At 40.6% G+C, this 16,332-nt stretch overlaps 1 protein-coding gene across 5 annotated transcripts in view; it reads left to right on the top strand.

The window, feature by feature from the left end:
- LOC149318523 (coiled-coil domain-containing protein 186-like) overlaps window positions 1–16,332 on the top strand; it is a 56,270-nt gene that overhangs the window by 3,901 nt on the left and 36,037 nt on the right. For 3 of the 5 annotated variants that reach the window (XR_016280052.1, XM_089509949.1, XM_089509948.1), the window contains exons 2-4: window positions 1,467–1,576; window positions 2,210–2,291; window positions 14,806–15,455. Coding sequence is in view for 4 of the 5 variants with exons in the window: in XM_089509949.1 (XP_089366075.1) it covers window positions 2,244–2,291; window positions 14,806–15,455 (698 nt within the window). In the remaining variant the exon portion in view is untranslated. The remainder of the gene's footprint in view (window positions 1–1,466; window positions 1,577–2,209; window positions 2,292–14,805; window positions 15,456–16,332) is intronic. The other 2 variants (XM_089509951.1, XM_089509950.1) reach the window with 2 other exon arrangements.

Genomic DNA, 16,332 nt, shown 5'->3' with positions numbered 1-16,332 from the left:
ATCCATTGATCCATGGATTCATTATCCATTGGTTCAACCATCCATATCTAGAAAATATTTTTTTAAATACATTCCAAAAAGCTAACCTTGGTTTCGCCCTTTTACTTGATGTGTACCTATCATGGGGTTTTCTTAGCAAGATTTGTTCGAAGGAGGTTTGCCATTGCCTTCCCCTGAGGCTGAGAGAGTGTGACTTGTCCACGGTCACCCAGTGTGTTTCATGGCTGAGCAGGAAATCGAATTCTGATCTCTAGAATCTTAATCCAAGGCTCAAACCACTATGCCACACCATTATTGTTCTTATTTTATGTATTTATATCCTGCCTTCCTCCTGGTACAGGGACTCAAGGCGGCTGTGTATATAACAGGAGTTGAGCATCCACAGGTTTTGGTATCCATGTGGGGATGGGGGTCCAGGAACCAATCTCCATGGGATATCAAGGGCCCACTGAACTTATTGGGGGGATCATGGATCCCTTAATGCAGTGGTTCCCAAGCTTTTCTATGCCCCACAGCCCTAAGAAAAGTTTGATTCATGTTTGCACCTCCTACAGAAGAAGTATCACATTTGAAGATGAAAAAATCTAATTCTAATTTTGGAACCACAAATGATATTGGGAAGGGGGGGGGAACGGGACAAATTTAACTTGAAATAATCTTTTAACTCAGTGTATAAAATTCATAAATTGAGCAATTAGATTCTGATTTATTCAGAAAAACATTGAGTGATGAATCTGACTTGTCACACCAGGACAGAACCACTCTTCGTTGTACCCCTTAAAAACCCATCTTGAACCCCAGGCTAGGGACCCCTGCCTTACTCTTTTCCCCCCACATACAGTTTCTCTTGAGCAAATCTTTGTTTAAAAAATCCATTTAATGCTTCACTTCAAGAGCTGGGTAAACTGTGGCGTATACCTGTTTTACCAGGAAATAAACTAACAGGAGAGTGTGCCTTGCCCTCAAGGTCACACACCTAGAGGAATACCCTCTGGTTCCCCTGATGGTTTGGTATTTTAAAGATACCTTTGTACATGTGTCACGCTTCACAGCAAATCTTGTTTGGTTAGTATGTTGTAAAACATCAGAAGTTGTCAGGTAGTGAAACTGTGCAGGTTTCTCTAACCTTTCTGACCCCAAATGCTGCCATCCTCCCTAAGCGTTGTCTGTAAACATGGATTAGACATCACTGTTCTTGCAAGAATTCCTTAATGAAGTATTTTTATGGTTTGGCCCATGTGAAGCTTAGGAATTTGGAAGGGTGGGGGGTTATGTTGGTTAATTTCAGCTTTCCTGGTCCTATGATATTTAGCAAAACATAACATTTATCTATATGTCGTACAGGAAAAGGTAAGTTAATATATTTTATTGTAGGTTAGATAAAATTGCGCACTGACAAGCTTTGCTGTACTTTTTGGCTGCACTACTGAGCTGCTCTCCCTTTCTGCAAAATCTCTGCATTTCAGGAATTTTCTCAATGGAAAATGTTAATTACTGTTTGCACTGCCTCCAAACACAGAGATTAGAAAAGCCTTCCCCGCCCTTTTGTTTCTGCTCTTCTTTCCAGCATTAAGCGGTAGGTAGACTTTAGGTATTGTATAGCTAGTGGTTTTCTTTTTAATCTTTGTGAGATTTACAGCTTGATTTTGTTCCAGTTTATGTAAGAATAAATCCTAAATTCAGTGGAATCCCTGCAGGTAAGTACAGGATTTCAGCCTTTTGTTATTGCCTTGCATTTTGAGCTATAAACAATGGTTTCTATGGCTTCCATATTTGAAAACTAGGAAGCCTTGTTGCCTGTAAAACCATTCAGTAGTGTGGACAAAGTCACTTATATTATGGCTGAGATCCCAGAAAGCAATTTGGTCAACAAAGCCATTTCACAGTTTTGCACAGTTTCTTTTTGTGATACTGTAAAGGTCTTTGTCAGATGACTCTTTTTGTCATTGTTGCTACAGTCTGAAATCTTAATATATTTAATTTGACAAGCACAAACAGTCTTTTCAGAGTTGGTAGGCTAGGAATTGGGACTATGTTATGATGTAGCACCTTCATTATTATTGTTTTAAAAAATCTTATTTGTGGTGTCTTCTTTTTGTGGATGATAATAGTTATATGAAACAAGTTAGTAATCTGATGATGCACAGAAACAACGGTGTTTAGGTAAATTATGTTGTTTTTCTTATTGTCAAACTGCTTTATATTTCAGATTTTGATCCTGTACTTGTTAATCATTGTGAGGCATGTTAACAAAAGAACTATTATTTGAAAAGCCCAGAGGAGGCCAGCTGGTATGAACTTCTCTAAGCAAATTAGTTTATTTGTTCTCCATTGTATTTCAATTCTTTCTGCCAAAAGAGATGTTAATGGTAGCTAAGAAATATATGTGCCAACTTTTTAAGCTAATAAAATTGCTAACATAAAGATATATGTAAGAATAAGTTCTAAAAACTAAACCGGTAGCATTTATAGATGAAATAGTAAAACCAAAGCTTTTATCTCAGAAAGCTTAGTAGATAGAGCAAGATTCGTTTAGGAGTCTTGTGGATGTGTCACAGCACCTGCTGCTGTGTTTCAGTGGCATTATCTGTAATTTTCTTCTGCCAATCTGGTTTTTCTGTATTCCTTTGTCTCTTTATATTTGCACAATAGATTTTTAGCAGGGCTATAGGTGACTGAAGTTTAATGGAACAAAATGTCCTGTTTAAAAATGTTTGTTGTCAAGGCCTGATCTACCTGTGTACAGCTCATTTGTATTTGTACCAAAAAAGGAGTTGAGGAGAGGACCAGTTGTCTACTGTTTTTCTTATTACCATTTAGGCTACTACAGTCATCTGCTAAGTATAGGGCTAATGCTTATGGCGAGGCTCATGAAATCTAGGATCCCAGATGAATTTGCAAGTACACATTAGTGTGTGACACAAAAAAATATTAAAACCATAAATGGTACTCTGATGTCATTGATGTGGGCTCAGTAAACAAAAATTCGGTTACCAAAAAATTACAACAAGATATTTTTATACATACATGGGCTTGCAGTGTAGATTCTGCCTTAGTGTAAGACTTCCTTTTAATCTGCTGGTGACAGCTGTGGTTATTTCAAGCTATTGCAGCTATGTATATATGCTTGGGATCAGTTTGACAGGTTAACTGGGTGTTTTTACTTTTGTCTATGTAATAGGGTACATATCTTTCTGCAGTGTCTAATGTATTAAAATATGCTCTCAGTGTGAAGAAACTATATTGAATTTAAAAGGAAGCAGCTTGGATGAAGCAATTTATTTTATTAGTGAACTCTGTTTATGTGATTACTAGTGATTTCTTTCAGATATTGATTTATTGGCTGCTGCCCTTTTACTGTGCTATAATCAAACATGAACAATATCTTCCATTTTGAGCTGCAAAGTTCTTGTTGACTGAAAAGAGAAGAGTTGATTGGAAACTAGCTGGATGGAGGCCCAGTGGTTTCTGATAATAAACTTGCTTTCAACATTTTTTAAAACACTAACGTCCACCCTGTCCATGATTAATGCCTCTCTTCATCAGAGAATAATTCTATGCCTATATACTCAGAAGTAAGACCTGTTGTTTTGAGAACAACTTGTTCCTGAATAAGCATATGTAGAATTGCTCCATCTCTATATGTATGCACTATACAGTATGTATGGTATGTATTGTTACTTTCAGCAGATCACTTGATAGTGATGACACATCTAGTCCTGCCATAGAGTGAAATGGCCACTTCAGGCAGCAGATGGAGGGAGCATAGAAGGGAAGCAGATTTTTAGTTACTCATTTTGGTGTTGCTGTTATAGTTATATTTTTATCAATATGGTTTTTATGTGATTGGCAGAGGAATGGGAGTGTGGAGGGAGGGTCATGTATATGAGAAGGATTTTTTTTGACCTATATTTTACTGTGTTTACAAAAAGCCTGTAGAAATAACATGCTAATTTGATGGGACAATGGATGCCACTTATTCCAGCATATCGATAATGGATGGCATGCAATAGTTGCTAGTACAGCTTGGATAGAAATTAAACGGTGCTTATATAATGATGGAGAGATGCATGAGCTGAATCCTGTGTTGAGAAGTTATCTCACCTGTCCTAAAAGCTCTGCTCCTTACTCCTGAACTTTGTGTAGATATGAAGTTGAAGGCTTTCATGGCCAGCATCCATAGCTTTTTGTGGGTTTTTTGGGCTATGTGGCCATGTTCCAGAAGAGTTTATTCCTGACATTTCACCAGCATCTGTGGCTGGCATCTTCAGAGAATGCTGACCTAGAAAAACCCTTCTAGAACATGGCCACATAGCCCCCAAAAAAACCACAAAAAACTTTGTGTAGATAGGCTGGGGCTACGTAGTGGAGAAAGAAATGTATTTTGTGTGTCCTTGGGTCTGTTTTTTTTTTTTTTAAATTATTGATGCTCATATATTCCCAAGCATGAATGTGGTCTTGATTGAAGGGCTGAGCTGTAGCAGGAACTTAAACTTCACTTCTCCTTGTGTTCTGAAGTCCCAGCATGCCTCTTCCCTTCCCATCGTAGAGCAGCTGAGGATATTTCAGCCCTAATCAGTTCTAGAGAGATATGTGTATGCACACACACAGTTTAAATGAAGATGGTATATGAGGATGGTCTTCCCCATAATGTCTTCATCAGTTTGCTTGAGCTCATCCCAGCTAAATATTTGATGGGCTTGTTAATGCATGATTGTACTGGGTAGGATGCTACATGAAGTGAGTAATCTCCCTGTGCTGTCTCCCCCAGAACAATTGTGTTTTTCTAATCCCAACAAACATCTGTTTGGGATGCTGATGGGCTCAGAGTTAGCAGGGTGACATAAGGATAATTAGAAGGAGGGGCACAACAGCAAGAGCCGCCACACATGTGGCAAGCTTCTTGAATAGTCTTTGGCGTGGTTTCCCACGTGTACTCCAGTGTGTAATTCTGGCATGTGCTTTCATTAGACTGCCATAATACCGCCTTGACAATAGTTTGTGTAGTTGCTTGATACAGAGTGCCCAGAGTGGGTGCCTTTTCTAACATTATTTTCAGGATAGGTGACCCCTGAGGATGGGAAGAACTAGAGTTTTCTCCAGAGACATTGGGATATTGAGCACAAGAGACACTGAGCATTGCAGTTTATTTGAAAGGGAAGGTGCAAAGGGTCCATATTTTCTAACTCTGTAGTGCTGTGCAAAAGATACTCTGCTTATGTTTGATGCTGCCCTTTAGTGCTGAGTGCAGATAAGAAGGCCTCAGCAGACATCTCTTCAAGATGTCAGCCTCTAATCAGTAATGGACATCATACCTTTTGGCTACCCATAAGAGCAGCAGGAACCCCAAGCTGTTCTTTCTGGTCTTATAAGAAAGGGAAAATGTTGAATAACAGGGAGTTAATGTCATCAGGAGGCAGTGATGCTGTGCAACATGGTGCTTAACATTGCTCTTGCCAGATTCCTTCCTTTCCTTCTATCTGATATGCAATGGCTCAACAGCTTATTCATCACTCCTGAGTAATACGTGAGATCCCTGTCCACCCACAGCCCATAGGACAGGCTAGTCTTTAGGCTTCTGTTGGCAAGAAATGCATTGTTGTTGTGTGCCTCTGACTCATGGCAACCCTAAGACAAACCTATCGTGGGCTTTTCTTGGCATGATTTGTTCAAAGGGTGTTTGGTTGTTTTTTGCTTTCCTCTGAGGCTGAGAGAATGTGACTTGTCCAAAGTCACCCAGTGGGTTTCCATGGCCAAGTAACAATAAAGAAATTACTGTCCAATAGTCTCCACTAGTAGGAATGTGCTGTGCTTACTCTAACCCTACATCTGTTGTCTTTTGAATTTTATTCTTTGTTACGTATGGATTTTGCTTGTAATCTCTTAATACTGTATTTCTGAGGGAAGTGCCTTGAAAACCTTTGCATTTCTCTGTGTTTGTGCAACTTTGATAAACTCAAGATTTCCTCCCTCTAGTTGTAAGAGGGGGCATCTGCCATGTTCAGACCTGTATGTAGATATAAAATATAGTATTTAAACAACTTTGCTTGGCATTAATCTATTTTGTCACTTATTACCCCGTCTTGGTCAAAATCCATTCCTTGTAGTTAAGCAGTAGTGAACTTCACCTTGGAGATCGCACGTAAATATCCTGGCCAAAGTGCAGGTCAGATTACACTAGGTGAAATTCTTAAGAGAAAACTGGTAGAGAAAAGTCAGGTTGCAGTTTTACTCTGACTTGAGAGTAAGCATAACTGAACACAGTGAGACTTACCTCTATAGACATAGGACCATGCAAATAGTGAACAAGTAGGTCCCTACAGCAAGTATTACAGTGTGGAAAATACTTCTGTTCTGGCGGGAGGGGGAATCCCTCCCCATACACCTTAAGCACCCAACCCGATGCTCAGTCTTCATTGGTCTGGTTTGGAGTCCATTTTGCTCCATTTGGGTGTTTTCTTCCGTTTAGCAGTTTGTGGGTACACACTTGTGCCCAGTCCCAGCTACAATAAACTCTTGGATTACTATGAGGAGTTCTGAGTTTCTTCTCTGAGGACATTTAAAAATAGCTTCTAGAAAAGAACCAGGAAGTGACCAGTACAGGCAATGAAAATAAAAGTACAGCAACCCAATATACAGCAATCCACTGTACCAGATGTACAGCCCACTGCATTTTAACAGGTTTTGAACAATTAACTGGCTGTTGGAGGGTCTGTTCATGGGGAGGCATAAACAGACCCTCAAAGCCTATATAAATGCAGTGAGCCCTTGAGATCTATTGAGGTTTGGTTCCAGGAACGCCCCCCCCCCCCCCCATGGATAGCAGAATCTGTGGATGCTCAACTCCCATTATATATAATAGTATAGTAAAATGGTGTCCGTGCCAAAATCAAGGTTTGCTTTTTCGATTTTTTAAAAATACGTATTTTCAAGCTGTGGATGGCTGAATCCATGGATGCAGAATCTGTGGATATATACCTCCGTGTGTGTGTGTATATATATATATATAAAGTTTTGGCCTTTCAGTGGAAGGGAAGGAAAGAGAGACCCAGCTGGTTCTCTTCTGGGATAGAGCTGCATGTCCTGGGAACAGCCACCAAGAAGGCCCTCTCACATAACCTTACCAGATACAGTACACCTGTTACAGTGGTGGCATTGAAACAAAACCCTCACTCTAGGATCTTAAAACTCAGGTAGACTTGTATAGTGTTGTATCTTCTTTTGGATAGTGTGGCCCAAAGCAGTATAAGGAATTTCTATATCATAATCAGCACTTTGTATTGTGTCCAGAAATGAACCAGTATGTAGTGAAGCTCTTGAAATATTGGAAGTTATGTATTCCCTACAGCCAGCCCTGGTCAGTGGTCAGAAGGTTTTGAACAGTTTCCTAAGGCAGCCCCACATAGGGTAAATTACAGTAAATCAAGGCATGTCACTGTATTGATTACATCTCAAGGAACTGGGTTTTTAGGAGTTTGTTGCCCCCACACTCCCTTTTCGTTCTGTCTCTTTCTCACGTTCTGTTTCTGCTGTAGCATTTGAAACCTCGTGGATAGTGTGGGCTTGGTTAGTTGTGCATTAGCACAGAATGACATTAATTGATATGAAAATAAATTATAATTCCCACTGAAATAGTGCGAAGAATATTGGGTGCAAAGGATTCCAGAGGTGAGCTAAAGATAAACAGGGGCCATTCATTTTTATTTAATGAGTCATTCTGCCTCTAGTTGCTTCCAAGTGTTTTATCTTAGAACCAGAAGTATTATCTGCAAGCTTCATGACATTAATGAAAAAAGCCTAAAAGAAAGACCCTTTGTTAACTAACATTAGGGCAGTCTTGAATCTCTGGTCCTTTCTGCTGTCATTTTTCACTGTTTTGTGTGGGAAAGGAAGCTTGGACTTGGAGAATCTATAATTTTCTTTTCAATCATAGCAATTCTGGCTTGATAAGACAGTGAAAGAAGAGCAGAGTGCCATCTCTCTGGAAGTAGGAATTAAGTATTTTATAGTGTTGCAGAATACTTACGACACTCAAATAACCAGACCCCTCTAGTGTGGACCCATTAGCCTTGTCTCAGCATTTCCAGAATCATAGAGTTGGAAGGGGCCTCATAGGTAGGGTTGCCATATCCCGCCTGGGGGGGCGGGACTTTCCCGGTTTGGGGCGGGGCCACACAGTCCCGCCCCAGTTTGGCCCCCCCCAGGACTCCCCCCCAGCAAGGCCCTTGAGCCAGCTCCACCCCTCCCCATGGCTGTGTGCCACCCTACCCGCCTCCCTGTCTGGGATAGCCTAGAGAGCAGGTCTTCAGGAGACCTGCCACTCAGAGCTATTGCCAGCCCACTTGGTATACAGTGGAACCTCGGGATACGAAATACCCGGGTTACGAATTTTTCGGGACCCGAAAAAAACCCATAGGAAATTATTGATCCGGGTTACGAAAGTTTTTTCGGGTCCCGAAAAAACTTTTGGTGCTTTTCGGCGCGATTTTACACCAAATCGCGGCTTTTCCCCATTAGCGGCTATGGGGATTCGGCTTGCGAAAGCCGTTCGGGTTACGAAAGCGGCCGCGGAACGAATTAATTTCGTAACCCGAGGCTCTACTGTATATGTCTTGCAAAAGGCATTACTTTCCAGGTTACAGTGAGAAAAAAAAGGCCATAAGTCGTTCATGTTTCACTGGGAGTCTAAACGCCTCATCTTTTAAATGTATACCGCATCAGTATTCTTGTAATTCTTTATCACAGGATCATTTTTGAGGCCCTAAACACCTTTACTTGTAATATGCAAATTTCTCCCGAAGCTGACCAATGGGAAAGAAGCAATCAGCCCTCCACTTGGGTTGGTTTTCAATGGCTTGGTGAAGGAAGAGATTTTGCCTTGGTGGTAAATAATAGAGGGCTTTGGGGTAGCAAAAGGCTGCAGAAATAGTTTGACCCCCCCCTTAAACATCCATGGCTCAGTGCTATAGGATTCTGGGAATTGTAGTTTCTTGTGGCACCAGAGCTCTCTTGACAAAAGGAGGCTGAATGGTCCACAGAGCTACAGTTCCCAGGATTCCATAGCCTTGAGGAGGAGGAGGAGGAGGAGGAGGAAGGGTGCCTTGAAGGGCAGAATTGGGGCAGAGGAGGAGGAGGAGGAGGAAAGCTGAGTCAGTGGCCATTAGGTCTGCCTTGTTTTTTGAGGGTTTTAAAATTATTTTTAAAAATATAAAATACTTATTTTATTTTTTTATTAATTTTTATTATTGCTTGTTTTATTTTATTTTATTAATTTTTATTATTGCTTGTTTTATTTTATTTCATTAATTTTTATTATTGCTTGTTTTTTATTTTATTACATTAATTTTTATTATTAAATATATACACCCCTACCTTGTTTTTTTCATTATTTTTTATTATTAAATATATGCAAGTGCATTTTCTGTGTATTTATGGCGCTCTGAATGCTAACAAGTCTGCCTTTCCTGGACAATTATAGTGGTGGTGATGATGATGATGGTGATATTGATATCAACAAGCCTCTGAAGCACGGCCAATGTAACTTGCTGTGATTTTTACAAACTCATGTGCAGTGAAGAAAAACCACAGTCCCTTGACCAAGTACACACTTCTGAGAAGTATAGTTGAACCCGAGGGCAAGTCCATTTCTACCATCTGTCTAGGAATAATGCCAAAATGTCCTCTATTTTGATCATGCCTAAAAAACATGCATTTATATTAACATTTTAAAAAAAACCTCAATTTTTTTGCACGTCCTCCATTTTTAAAATGTGTCCTACATTTGAAAATGTTGCCCTACATTTGTCCTACATTTGTCCCGGTTTGGAGGTCCTGACTTATGGCAACCCTACTCATAGGCCATTGAGTCTAACCTGGCTTTTGGAAGTGATTGACAATGTACAGCTTCATGGCCCCCACTTTCTCTCCACAAAGGCTGTCTGTGGGCTGGTACAGACTGCCACAATAAGTCAGCTTTCTGGTGGCGTTGGGGTGTGGTGTACAGTCACCCCCTCAGTTCCAGTGTCATGCCGCATGCCCAACAAGACAGTGGGCAGAGTTGCGGCATGGCATTCATATGCTGCATGTTGCAGTAGCGCCGAAAATGTGCTGCTGCAGTGGAAAAGCCACTTTTTCTGGCGCAAAAAGGAACAGCATTTTACTGCCTCTTTTTGCACTGGAAAAAAGCTGGAGTAGGGCCACGGTGTGCGATTGCCACGCCCCCTACCCAGCTCTTTCAGGGGCAGCATCGTGCCACCCCTTTGGGCCAGTCTGTTTTGGCCCTGTGTTTCAGATACGGACACGTGAGCCGAATTTTTAGAAAAGAGATTACTTGGTTTATCTACACCCGTTCCTCCACATTCACTGAGGTTAGGGGCAGAGGACCCCCATGAATGTGGAAAAACCACAAATAACAAAAACCCTATGTTTTTACCTGAGAGAAACCCTTTATAGGAATCTCTAGGTCCTCCAGTGCAACTCTGTGGTCAACATCTCTCAGACATTGGGCATAAAATTGCACTGGAGAAGCTACAATGCCCAGTGGAGTGTTCTCTCTAGAAAACTCTAGGTCCTTCAGTGCGACTTTTGTTTAAAATTGACCATAGAGTTGCTCTGGAGGACCTAGATATTCCTAGACAGAACATATTAATAAAATCAGTGAATAATCAAATCCGCAAAGTCAAAGCTGCAAATGTGGAGGGATGAGTGTATATTTTTCTATAGGCCTATAGTGCACACAATTTCTTTGATTATGTTTTAATTCGTTAGTTAAGAATGGCAACTTTCTCAAATTCCACAGCTATTCTATAATATCCTAATTTTGCAATGTTAAATTGGTGAAGTGGGACCATTGAGCAACACTATGTGGCAAAGCCTCAAACTTCCTCCTGTTTTTCATTCATTACCAGCTCACTCAGCAGTAAATCTTATTTGCTCAGCCGCACTACATAAAAACTTATGTTCTTTTTCTGTTTGCTTCTTTTGATCTCATTTATGTGTGTGGTGTGTTTTTTTTCTCCATTCATCTTTCACAAGATGCTTAGAGCAGGATTGGTGTTGTTAAAATGCTACCATAATATGCTCAAAAAGCACTAATTTCATTAAGTTCAGTTAAAAGTGAAGAAAATGAGCTGTACTTGTACAATTTGAAAACAAAAAGTTATTTAATAATAGTATGTTTGACATCTTTTGCTCCCACTGCCTAATTTGAGAGACAGCAGATGAAATGAAGTGAAATAAATATGCAGTGTAGGCCATAGACACCTCTGTAATTAATATGTTAAACTTTACTTCTTCAACAGGCAATGCTAAAGCTTTATCCCACATTAATGTGGGTCACACCTCCCACTTATCTCTAAAGAGCAGGAATAGTCTATATAAAGGATACCATCAGGGATATGTTTATATAGCACTTGTAGTTTGATTTGTCATACATTTTTAATACCATTTGCCAAAAGAAAATAGAGATCCTATGCTTCAACTGACAAGAAAAAAAATGTGTATTTTATTTCTACATATTTTTATCTATTTCCATGGAAGCAAAGCAATTTTAACCTGGACGTAGACAGTTCCCTTTTTGCTCATAAGAAATAGAGGGCTGGCTGGGAAACATCCTGTTTACTCTGCTCTTTAGCTTTTTACGATATCTAAGAAACAGGAAGTGAAGAGCTGTTTATTCTGTGGGTAGTACGTATTCTAACATTTGGTGCTAACAGCCTTTTTATATGTGGAATGCACAAAAGATATTAATTAGTCACGTAAGTAAGGAAAATGGCAATTATTTTGCATTCTACTACTAGCGGATAACAATATGTAGTAATATGCAGACGTATAGGAAACATGACTGATAAAAATAGATTATTTGCCTAACATTTCCTGTTTGCAGAATATGAAAAGGCCTACACTTTTGTGTGATCCTTTGGATAGTTAATATGCCATAGAAACCATGCATACCAACCAGCAACAATCAGTGGTAAAAACAAGATGTAAATTGTTGCGCTATGAATGATGGTCAATGTAAGAGCCATTATATTATTCTGTGTTATAATTATCTCTCTGTTGACTTATATTACATTGTGTTAGATGAGTTTCTCATTCCAAGCAAAAGCTGCAGTTACTATGAAGTTAATATTTAACTAATTTTCTTATTAGTTTAGATGGCCTTTTATATAGAGGTTTGCCAGTTGTGAAAGACAGGGCAATGGAGAGGTCAAGAAAGGCTTCTACTGAGGTACCAGAGTATCTTCTTATGACAAAGGCCCTCAGGCTTACACCCACACTCCAAAATTGCCAGTAATTGTGTATGAAAATTATTCTTATGCTACAGAGGCATGTTGGCAACATAGTAAACACTGATGCAGATATTCTGAAAGTCCTGTACTTTCAGAATACAGTGCACCCTTGTTTTACGTGGGAAGATACAATTAATGGGGCTTGTGCCCGCAGTGGTGCCTGGCGGTGTGAGGTGTGTGCATGCCGTTGTTTCTTCCGGCGCATAGCGCCGGAAGAAGCAATACTGCTTTTAGCGTATGCTGAAAGCAGCGTATAATGCATCCGCGTATGATGCAGGCGCACTGTATAAGGGGTGGTACCACATCAGAGCAGCATTTACATGTAAACAATTTCAGTGTGCCTCAGTTCTGTGAAAGATAGACTTATTAAAAGTGGGTGCCATCTGCTTTTGTTGCTTATGATTCATGCTCTTTGAAGAAGAAAAAAGTGTGCACCATCAAAAGCAAAATGTCTGCTAGCTTGGGTCAGAAAATGCTGGATAAACCTGCCCCCCCCCCCCCCCCGCCCCCGATATCTGTTTCTGGCAGGGAGAAGATACTCAATCTGTGTGGTCTATAAGATACCCAGATTTCAAGGGTACCAAATCAGACTCTTTGCTAGTTATTGGTTTCTCTGGTTAATCATAGGTAGAGGTCAACAGTGTTTACCTTTTTAAATGAATCATTTCAACAGTTTTCATTTTTAGAATTTTATTGTCAGCGTTCCAGGTGTTGTGTCCAGCTCCTCATTGATTTTTCAATGGCAAATTCTGAAAACATTAAAATGAAATAACAATGCTGGTACTCTACATTTCCTGGCATGGATAGGTCTCTGAAAGGTCAGTGATGGCAAACCTTTTTAGGGCTCAGTGCCCCAACTAAAAGCTTTTCCAGCACGGGGTGTTACCCGGTGCCAGAGCCAGGACTTTGCCCTCTGGGGGCAGGACTTCTAGGGTGGTACTTCTCCTTGGGTGCCTTTCCAGGCCTCCAGCAGCTTTTGGAAAGGCAACCAGAGGCTGGGAAAGGTCTGAGAGGAGGAAGAACAGGCGTGCACCTGTTCCTCCATCTCCCCTCGTACCTTTACTGGCTTCCAGCTGCCTCCAGAAAGGCAGCCAGAGACCGGGAAAGATCTAGGAGGAGGAGGAGGAACAGACGCGCATGCCTGTTTCACCTTATCTCTGCCGGATGCTGGGCCAAATGGCGTCGTGGGCCATCTGTGGCATGTATGCAGTAGTTTCGCCATCATGGGTATATAGGTGTTTAATGTGTTAGGCAGCATAGGTGTTAGCTACTGGATTGATAGTATGATGCTTCAGTGCTTTGTGTGTTATATACCGACACAATTCATTAGTTCAGCTTCTTGGTCAAAAGTTATATTCCCCCTAGTATCTCTGTCACACTTGTTACCCCATGGTCTAGCTCTCTGAACCCCTCCTCTGTGTCAGTATCAAATTGATATTAGTGGGAAGCACATAGCTGCAAGGGCACCCCAGTGTGGGAAATTACCTTGTCATATAAGGAAATCTGGTAAGCTCAGCCTGGGGGAGCTGAAGAGCATGAAGGCAAGATAGATCGCTCAAGATGGGACTCTGCATAATCCCTGCACTGATAGGAGTGATGGTGGGTGATAGACCTGGTGCTTACACACATCCAAGTGCACTCCCCAAGTATACCCTTTTGTCCAAGGACATTTGCGCTGATAGTCCGACCATTCTCAACTTCCTTTCTCATTCTTCCTTCCTTGAAATCCTTTCATGTCCCAAAACCTGCCCCAGGATATATTTTGTGCTCCATAAAAATGCCTGACAAAACACCCCAAATTTGGACCTCTTTGAGGTCAGAAGACACCCTGTCTGTGTCTCACTTGACTCCTCCGCATAATCTGGCCACGCCTTGGTCCCAAGGCAGCTGCTGAGCCATTTCTCATCTTACTGTATTACTCTGATTGGAGCTACACATCTGGAATCGGTACAGTCTTATCCTCTGCAAACTCCATTAAGTCACTACCTGTTACCACCTTTATATCATTAGTTCTTGAATGTGTGCTTGAGTGAATGCCTTATGTGAGTGGTGGTTTGCTTGTGATTACACTGAATTTGCCCTTGGGAGTCCTGTTTCTCAAAACCATTATACACAGCCTTGATCCCTGCTTTAGTCTCCCAAGCCCTCTCAGCTGCTATCATTTGAGGTAATAAAATTCCCCTGTTTGAATACTGAGTGTGGATGCCCTCTCAGGACCCTTGCATTTGGGGCAACACACTGTAGGTCAGAAGTGCAAAATCTGTGGTGCATATTATTGGACTGCAATTCCCATCAGCCCCAGTCATGGCAGCCAATGGTGAAGGGAGCTGCAGCTAACACCTAGAAAGCCAAAAGTTGCCCACTTCTATTTTACATCTTAGATTTTGATTCATGTTGAAATGTATTTTACTTCCTAAGATCAGTGTTAGTTGATGAAAGGAGTCAATATTATTGTGAGAGCTCTCTCCCCTTCCCCCTTTAAATTATAATCCTTTATTTTGGATTTTATTCCTAGATTCTTGGTGAAAAGATGGACGATCAGTTATCAGAAGAGCAAACAACTTTAGAAACCGTCAGCCCATCAAAGACTGATGATAAATCCACAAACTCATCTTCTGTTGGGGAAGCTGATAAACTGCTGGGAATTCAGGATGATCTACACACTAAAAATGAGAAAAGCCCTTTGAGCAAAGAAAATGAACAATTAATGCTAGATCCCAGTTCACATGGAGACAAATCTGAAGTGCAGCATGTTCCTGATTTTAACGGTGATGGAGGTGGTTGTTCTAAATCGTTTGAAGCACAAATAAAAAGAGCTAAGGAATCAGGTTGCTTACCTGATGGAGACAATGAACAGCAGGTTTCAAAAACGGATGAGACAAATTCATCCCTGACAGACTTATTGCGTGATCCTGTGAAAAGAACTTTTGGGGTCTGTTCAGAAAGCCCATATGACACAGATTGTACTAAGAACCTTATTTCTACTATACAAAATGCTTCCTCTCAGGAGGCTTTGTTAGAAGAAATAGAGTCTGAACTACTGTCCACAGATTTATTGAGAGATCATAAAGTTTCAAATGGTATGTGCAAGAATGAAGCTACATTGGCTGTATTTGAAAAATGCATGCAAGACAAGTATCTTCAGCAGGAGCACACAATAAAGAAGTGAGTAATGGCTGTTTATTTATTCATAGATCTTTAAACATCAGTGTCCTCTATTGTGTATTTTGTCACAGAACTTTGTGTAGCTAAAGCAATACCTTTTCTGGACAACAGCTCCTAAAAATCCCCAGTCAGCTTGGCCAGTGGGATTCTGGGAATTATTGTTAAAAGTTAACTGTTCGTACTCTGAGCTAAAATGATGTGCTTATGGTTAAAAAGGTAAATTTGAACAAGCATAACTTTTGGAGAGCCCAATGTAAACATAGCTTTGAAATTTTGGAAAAAAAAAACATGTTAAGCTATATAGTCAAGGTTCAGTACTGTAAGAAATTCACAACTGTTTTTTTTTTTTAATAAACTGAGTGTAGTTTGAGAAGCAGTTTGTGATTTTACATGTGGAGCTGTTCAAAGAACATTTGTACTGCAGGTAAATGCAACCCACTGACTGAACTAAAGTAGTTTTGGAAATGTTGATTGCTGGGGGTTAAACTACTTACTAACCTGAAACTATATATTTGCCCAACTGGCTTTTTCCTGGGAAGGGGACATTTTGGTGTTGGGAGGGGGAAAAGAGAACGTATAACCCTTCCCTACCAAATATTCTCTTCCTGACCAGACTGCATACTAATGTTTGTGTTACCTTATTGCAGTCAACCTCTTTCTCTGGCTTGTGTACAGTGGTGGCTTGTTGCTACCAGAAATCCTTTGTGCCCACTATCCACACTTAAGCCCTCTGCACCCTTGAAAAAGCTGCCCCCAAGGAGTTGAGAGTCAACTTCAATTTAGTGGCACAGGAAGCTGTGGTAGGTAAGAGAGTTGCCCAAAATCTAGTGCCCTTACTGATTTTGTTATTGTGCACCTTCAAGTACAGCGCCTTGAA

Source organism: Sceloporus occidentalis, unplaced genomic scaffold, assembly GCF_023333645.1.
Source record: "Sceloporus occidentalis isolate IW3139 unplaced genomic scaffold, rSceOcc1.0.p SCAF_2, whole genome shotgun sequence".
NCBI classification, from domain to species: domain Eukaryota; kingdom Metazoa; phylum Chordata; class Lepidosauria; order Squamata; family Phrynosomatidae; genus Sceloporus; species Sceloporus occidentalis.
This window is presented reverse-complemented; position numbering and strand designations above follow the sequence as displayed.